We start from the raw sequence: 7,958 nt of genomic DNA on the forward strand, positions 1-7,958 counted from the left end.
CCAATGACCTTTGCGTAGATGATGTTCAAGAGCATTTTTTTGCTTAGTGTCATTCTGTGGGCAATATCTTTGTAGTGCTTAACAAAACATTGTGATGCTACCATTTTGTTCTAATGCAAAACTTTTTTCACTTTTAAGTTCTTGAAGCAAGTACATCCATTAACAGGCCTGTTATTAGCTATGACATTTAAGTAAAATAGTAATAAATCGAGAGATGGAACCTATTTGATAAGCAACATTTAATCAAAATGCCCAAACCCAAACATTTATATATAAGCTTAATCATAGAACTCTTATAAACTTAACTTGAATTGGCTTCCAAATTTGATAGATCAGACCCTTTCCTCTCTTGTATTAAAAATCTCTATCTTGCCGTATTTTAAAAAACAAAACCCATGCATCTACTTGTGAAAATGTGAATCGTTAACTTTGTTATATATTTGACTTTTTTCCATGAGAAGTGCAACTGAAGATAAAGTTATACCTCCAGAATGTGCCATCAAAGTGTTTAAAACAACTCTCAATGAATTCAAGAACCGTGACAAATACATTAAGGATGACTACAGATTTAAAGACCGCTTCAGTAAATTGAATCCACGAAAGATTATTCGTATGTGGGCTGAGAAGGAAATGCATAATTTAACAAGGTAAAGAAAAACAAAAAAGAACCCCATAGTTGTCAAGTGCCTGTTGGTTTTCTATTCTCTGTTTAAGGAAGATACACTACATCTGGTTAGAAGTTATTTGTTTAAGGACAGATTAAATAAGCCTCTGGTTTCTTACAGTTTAATGATGAACTGTCAGCATCTTCAGGGATTTGGCAGCAGAATTTACAAGCCCATGAAGTTAACAGGCTCTAGCTGTAGAAGCAATTAGTTTTCAGTGAGTGTTTTTATACCCACTTATGACTTTAAGGTCTGAATTTACCTATGTGAAACACATATATTTATTCAGTTTCAATTCGATCTGTTTCAAAGTCTTTTTTAATCTAGATCAAGTTTCTCATACACAGCTCTTTAAGATTAGAAATGAGCAAGCGGGAACAAGAACTGTAGGGTTTGGGGGGGTTTGTTTTGTTTTTCTTAATCAGTATCTTTTCTGATCCACAGAATGCAAAATGCAGGAATTCCTTGTCCTCAAGTGGTTATCCTTAAGAAACACGTCTTGGTTATGTCTTTCATTGGCCAGGATCAAGTCCCAGCTCCTAAACTAAAGGATGTAACACTTAGTAGTGAAGATATGAAAAAGGCCTACTATCAGATTCTTAATGTAAGACAATGCTGATTTCTCCTCCAGTTCTGGGTTGTGTTTTCTTTTAGGGGAATAACTTAAAGGACAAATCAGCATTTATCTACTCATCAGGATGCTTGCATCACTTTCAAGATATGGAGTCCAAAGGCTTATTTTGCTGCTGTTTAATGTGTGACTTAGAATAAATAAGAAATTATGCACTTAAGATTCAATTTATTATTTTTTTAATCTGAGTGGAAAACATGCTGGAACTTGATGACAAAGAGATACTTAGTAGCAGAGGAATTATGACCAAGCAGTCCTCATTTTATAAAAGCAGTATGTCGTTTAGTAAGTTCTTAGAAGTCTCTCTGGGCTTACCAAATACTTAATTTACAATGCTTAAGCACTTTCCAGTGAATAACCCCCTCCCCACCCCCATTTTAACAAATCTGGAAATCAGAGAATGAATTAGAGTATTTCATGGTGGATACTTCACTTTCGTATTATCTGCTGTAATTGGTTCAAACACGTACCTGCTAACTGCCCACTCACTCTCACTATTAGCTTCCTATAGACATTAAAAAGAAATTTTAATCAACCAACCAAGCAGCTTGATAATATGAATGGTTTGTGCCTCAAATCTTGAGACCAGTAGAGCAACACAACCATGTTTTAAGTGAATATGCATACTAGTTGTGATTCGGTATCTAAAACTGTGAGACTTCTTTCTTGTGTGATAGGGGTGAGAACGACAGGTATATTGAGAGAACATGTTTATCTGTCTCATGCACTTGGACTGGTTGGCAGAGCTGACATGAGTTTACCAGACTGATTCTTCTAACTTGCCAAACCTAAGCTCAGTGATAAAAGCTTTGTTTGCTGGCAGTTCACCAAAACTGTGTTTCCCCATATGAAACTTTTTTGAAGACTTGGCATAAAATTATGTAAACTGGGTGGGTGATTGGGGAAAGGCTTTTTTTGGTTATAATGCAAAAAATATTTGGAGTATAGCATACTTTGTTAATTTGATTCTTTGCAGATGATGCAACAGTTGTATAAGCAGTGCAACCTGGTCCATGCAGATCTGAGTGAATACAACATGCTTTGGCATGATGGGAAGGTGAGCTTATTCTTAATGTGGCAAGGAAAGGTTTACTCTAATGTGAAATGGTAATACAAAGTGAACTGTTGTCTCTCTGTGACTACAGGTCTGGCTTATTGATGTCAGTCAGTCTGTGGAGCCAACCCATCCTCATGGACTTGAGTTTTTGTTCAGAGACTGTAAGAATGTTTCACAGGTAGGACCTCTTCATCTGACAATCCCCTGTTATGCAGAATGTTTTCCAAGATAAAATCAAGTTAGAGCTAACTAAAAACCAACCAATAGAACTCTGTAAAAAATTATCACCACCACCTGTAGATACGATTTCTCTTGGATGTTGCCCATACTGATAGTCGTCTTCTACGAAAGGGGAAAAAAGTGTGTAAGCATAAAATGGTACCACTAGAACTTAAAACTTCTTTCAGTTGTTTCTATATGTAGGTCAACAAAAACAAAAATATAATTTTGACTTGGGGAGGGAAAAGGAGTGTTTTGTTTTGTGTAGCAAAGTGTTTAATGTGTGCTTTTTATATTGACTAGTTCTTCCAGAAAGGAGGTGTGGCAGAAGCACTTAATGAGCGTGAACTCTTCAATGCTGTCTCAGGTTTAAATATTACAGCTGACAATGAAGTTGACTTCCAAGCAGAGGTATAGTTTTTTCCATGTCTAGCGTTTTAATTTCATTAGCTATTGTAATACCTTAACTTTCCATGTTTAGTTTGTATGATTGTGTGTGAGCATAATTTCAGCAATCACTCTGCATCTCTTCTTCAAAAGACTATTTCGACCTAGTACAAACATTTTCAGCACTCAGATTGAGAGATCTCTCCACCCCTTTTCCTGATCCCCCTGCTTGCAAGTGTAGAAGGCTTCACATGACATATACTTGCTTTTTTTCAGTGTTAAGGAAAATTTTAGTGATGAGTTTTACTTTAAAAGTAAGCTTTGGTCATTCCATGCATACGTTAAAAGTTCTGCAGAGAAAGGAAAGCTGGGGTAAAAATAATTGTTCTACTCTTTGGGGCTTTTTAATGTTTTAGACTTACTTGAATTCAAAGTTTCAGCAGTATTTTCAAGCCTAAAATCATGCTAATGCAAATATGGAGTAGGAATCTTGGTCACCCTTGGCTTTTAATTTTCAAGTTTTGGCTGTAACTCCTCAAGGCGTGCAAGCTTTAGATGCTTATAAAACATCTAATATTTGCTATATTTACTAATTAAAGTAGAGCAACATGACAATTCTACTTGATTCCTAATGACCATGTAGGTTTATGCTAGTCCAGTATGTAGTAGGTGGGAGCTTGAAACTAGTTAACTCCTGGGGTAGGTCCTCTAAGTGAGGAGGAGGTAAAGGAACACAATGTCACTGTTCCACAATCCTTATGTATCAGTTAATCAAAAAACTCTTCCCTCACTGACTATGGTGTGAGCATTGCGGTGTGATGAGTTTTGGTGTTTTATGTCACCTTTTGTGCTTACAAGTTTTATGGGAAAGGCTTACATTGCTGTTTACATAGAGGTGAATTTGAGCAGCCCATCCTTAAACTTGAGACTGACTTTAGTCGCTAGTAACTAAAATGATCTCCCTTGCAGTACCAGAAGAAATAATCATAACAATCTGAAGATGAAAATAATACTGTTCTCCATTACTTTGATTGCACAAAACATTGAAGTGTAACTGTCCTGCACTTGCACTGTTAAAAATGGTTGCAGTGGATTTGTAATCTTAGTATTACCTGGAATTTCTCCAGGATTGGAGTGGATGGATGAGTTACAGCAGAGGTGTGCAGAGTTGGAGCAATTCTGTACTTTGGGGAATACACCTGAAGTCTTAAGAGCATCCAGTCCTCCCTTCAACTTGTACATTTCAGTTACACAGCATGAAACTCTGAAGAAGTGCTACTTGTTTTACAAACTTGTTCAGAACAGGTGTCTCAAGCTGTACTTTCAAAATGTGTTGCTCCATACACATGACTGAATCACTGAAGTAGCAGTATGGTATATACCTGCTCAGTCATCTGAAGCTACCATGTTTAGAAACATTCTGGTGCAGGTGTCGGTTTATGATTTCAGCATGGATTTATTTTTGGCTCTCTAGATTGAAGCTTTGGAGAAGATGAATGAAGATCACGTGCAGAATCATGGAAAGAAACTGTCAGTGTTTTCAAGCGATGGAGACCCACCTATATATGATGAATAGTACTGAATGTATAGCTGCTAACAAAACAAAACACAAATTTACTGCTTCTAACTATGTTGGTGCAGTGGTAAATGTCAACTACTAATGTCAAGAGAGAGTGGTTGACTGGGAATACCAAAATGGAAAACACAGCAAGCATACGGTGATGCCTCAGTGGTTTGGTTTTTTTTTTTCTAACTTAGCACACACATCAGGCTGGCACTGTGAGAATGGACTGTCACTACCTCTTCGGATGGTCTGACAACTTCGCCAGTTGCCCAGTTACATTAGTCTAATGTAGCTGAGGTGGTCATAATTTGCGTGATTCAGAGCTTATATGTTTTAGTTTAACAAAAAAAGTTTTAAAATCATCTAAAGTATTTAGGCAGAAAGCACACTAGGAGAGTCCTTTTTTCCCCATTACTACTTGAAAAAGTAATTAAAAATTGTATATGGACCCAATGTTAGTGAACTTTTCATGCCCTCCACCAAGGGCAACCTGAAAAATCAAACTGCGCTGCAATCATATGAAAATGTTAATTTAACAAACAGTGTCTTTAGATACACAAAAGTCTGGACCTTTTGAAGTAGATACATGGAATGTGGCTCTATCTCTGTAAATACAGTTGTGGACTACATGAGAAACAGATTTGAATCCATTTGATGACTTTGGTGACATGCCATGAAATCCTGAGGGATGCATCCAAGTTGGGTAACAGAGTAAATTCAGTTAGCTTCACTCTTAATTTACAAGTGGTTCCAAGAATGCAGTGCAAGCAAAAAAAAAGCTCTCTAAACTGAAATTCTGGGTAGAGCATCATTCTTATTCACCCTAAAGATAGTCAGTAGATTATGAAAACTGACTATTTATCATCACTTTTTTTAAACAAACCTTTTTGCTTATAAGTGCAAAAAGAATACTCAAATTTGTCTTTCACTTGCTTTTATTCTTAAGGCCAGTCTTTTTATTTTGGCAATCCCTAAAGTTCTAGCAAAGTTTCTTTCCAAAACAACACATTTTAAAACAATGATGTAGTGGAATGGTTTGGAATTAAGAAATTCTGATCAACTTCTTTTTAACTGATCGCTGGTTTTGATGCTGTTCTTAATCAGGCAGAATATATTGTGGCTACATGACATTCTCACAGTGTGCTGTGAAAGTGATTTTTGTGTGTGTGTTGAAAAACTGGTGGTGAAGTAAAAACCTAAGATTGTGTGGTTGTATTCGTGCATGGTTCTTTGCATCATATAGGCCTTCAGTGTTGCACTAAAGCAGTAGGGTAGGTCTACTCTAGATCATTACAACAATAGGAAATTTACTGCTTTGGTGGGTGCTACATAAACAGTAAACAACCTTGATGGTTTTGCCAGGTTCATCCTAGTACTTGGATCCTCTTCCCTTTTCTAAATTAGACAGTTGTCCTGCATCTACCCCTCACTTTTGAAATAAAGGCACTTGCATTCTTTGGAAGGCTTAAGTCTATTCCTAATTACGCAGTGAAACAGTTGCCCAAAATAATGGTATTGGGGAGAGCACAGACTAGGTACTGAGGAGGAGGTGCTATGGTTATCTAACCCCTTCAGGAAGACAAAGCTGCTGTCAAATATAACTGAACTTTATTCAGCAGAGAAGGCTTTTAAAAAAGAAAAGTCCCATTCTAGATTTATTAGAAGTTTCAGTACTCTAATAATTTTTAGAGAAGAAAAATATTTCAGAGTAGTGGCTAATGCTTTCTCATGTGCTTGTCTAGGAAAGATGTTGGTTGTTAAGGATATTTGCATCAACTGAAAGGAAGAGAGAGCAGAGATAAGAGGAAGTGAGAGGAGGGTGTATTTTGAGCTGCTGTTTGAAACAGGCACTTGCTTGTATCGTTGGGCTTGGACTGAAGCCTCAGTTAATGTAATTTTTAATTTATTTTGAAAATCTGTCTAGCACAGATTTAAAAAAAAAAACCCACACACCCACACCCCTCTGATTAATGAAGCAATGGTCCTCAAGTCTGTGATTCAAAGCTACAGGGCCTGATTATATTGCCTAAACTTCTTTTCACTTCCAGCATTAAAATTGGCTGAGGAACTTGCTTTGAGATTTTAAGACATCTGCGTACATTGTCAACTAGTTGAAAGTGTGAAGTTGCTGTAACAAGCCTTTTCCTGGACTCCTTTAAGATGAAAGGTTCTGTAATTTTTATTAAGCAAATAGAATCTTAGAAGTAAATCTAGATTTTCCATAGTTAATTAAGCCAATGACATTATGACTATTCTATTGGACAATTCCAAAATTATGACAATAGTTTCAAGTTGTGTGTTTGTATACTTGGCTCCAGATTTCCCCTCACATACCTCAGTTTCTACTGTCTTAACATTCTTACTGCAGTTGTAGGAAGTGCTTGCTGTCCTGTAGGGCAGTCGAAGAAGGTTAAGCATCAGTAGAATTTCTTAAATGCAATGATTTTTTTATTTTGTAAAAAATAATAAGCTTCAAGGTAGTTTACCTGCTCTGGAAATACTTGCATTCCCTCTCTAGTTAATGTAGAATTGTTTGATCGTACAGGAGGGTTCTGCAGAATAAATAGCCTGTTGTAATTCCTAGTTGTGACTTTAGTTTCTCTAATCTGATGTGATATTATTGCAGCTGGACTAACTAGGTCACAAGTCAGCAAGCAGGTTTTTGTGTGATGCTGTGTTAGTATCTGGTACTTAAATATCTATTTCTCCTGTACTAGGTTGTGCCACTCTGGTCTTATCTCAGAATTTAAAAATTTGTATGATTTTTTTCCCCTCTATTTTTTAATTCCTTCCTTTCCCTTTCTAAACCAATAAGGAAATATGTAATTGATGATCTCAAAGAATTTCTAAATTACAGTGTAGGTTTTGCAACTAGTGAACTAAGTGCCAGTGCATCAATCAAAAAACCGTGTTGCTTGTTTATTGTGCAGAGTGAAATACAAATAAGCGTAAATGCTGAGAAACAATCCAGGCTTTAATTTCAATAATGCTTCATTAATTTTGTTCCTGAACCAAGGACTTTTCCGAGTATCATTTCCTTTTCTGAGCGGTTTTACCGTTAGGTACTAAAAAGCAGTTTCACGCCCCAAAGCAGTATCGATAGCGACTGCTTTTCAGCGATGATGCAGTAAGCGTGGACGACTTAACGCAGAGCTCTGAAGCAGTTGGTTCCTTGTTTTCCTCACCTAAAAGTTTTGGTGTTTTGTTGGGGTTTTTTGGGGGTTGGTTTTTTGGGTTTTTTTTGAGAAAGCGCTATAAAAGGTTGGACCAAACGTATCGGCTCGAAGTATTTTTCTTCCAAGAGGCTAGCAAACACACCGGCTGGCTAGCAAAGGGACAGGAACGGCAGAGCGGTACCCACGCCGCGGCCGCCTCGCACCCAAGGGCCCGGCCCCGGAAGAACCCGCGAAGGGCCGCCCTGCCGTGGGCAGCAGG

The 7,958-nt window shown here is 37.3% G+C and overlaps 2 protein-coding genes across 2 annotated transcripts in view; both read left to right on the plus strand.

Moving 5' to 3' along the window:
- Positions 1-6,216, plus strand: part of RIOK3 (RIO kinase 3) — an 11,398-nt gene extending 5,182 nt beyond the window's left edge. Inside the window, exons 8-13 of the mRNA XM_026841447.1 lie at positions 462-647; positions 1,110-1,269; positions 2,273-2,353; positions 2,442-2,531; positions 2,876-2,983; positions 4,434-6,216. Coding sequence (XP_026697248.1) covers positions 462-647; positions 1,110-1,269; positions 2,273-2,353; positions 2,442-2,531; positions 2,876-2,983; positions 4,434-4,535 — 727 coding nt within the window. The 3' untranslated portion in view covers positions 4,536-6,216. The remainder of the gene's footprint in view (positions 1-461; positions 648-1,109; positions 1,270-2,272; positions 2,354-2,441; positions 2,532-2,875; positions 2,984-4,433) is intronic.
- Positions 6,217-7,177: 961 nt separating this feature from the next.
- The window catches only part of RMC1 (regulator of MON1-CCZ1), a 16,469-nt gene continuing 15,688 nt past the window's right edge, over positions 7,178-7,958 (plus strand). Inside the window, exon 1 of the mRNA XM_026842208.1 lies at positions 7,178-7,181. The gene's annotated coding sequence lies outside the window, so the exon portion shown is untranslated. The remainder of the gene's footprint in view (positions 7,182-7,958) is intronic.

This window comes from Athene cunicularia (genome assembly GCF_003259725.1).
Source record: "Athene cunicularia isolate RWA chromosome 2 unlocalized genomic scaffold, athCun1 chr2_part1, whole genome shotgun sequence".
Taxonomy (NCBI): domain Eukaryota; kingdom Metazoa; phylum Chordata; class Aves; order Strigiformes; family Strigidae; genus Athene; species Athene cunicularia.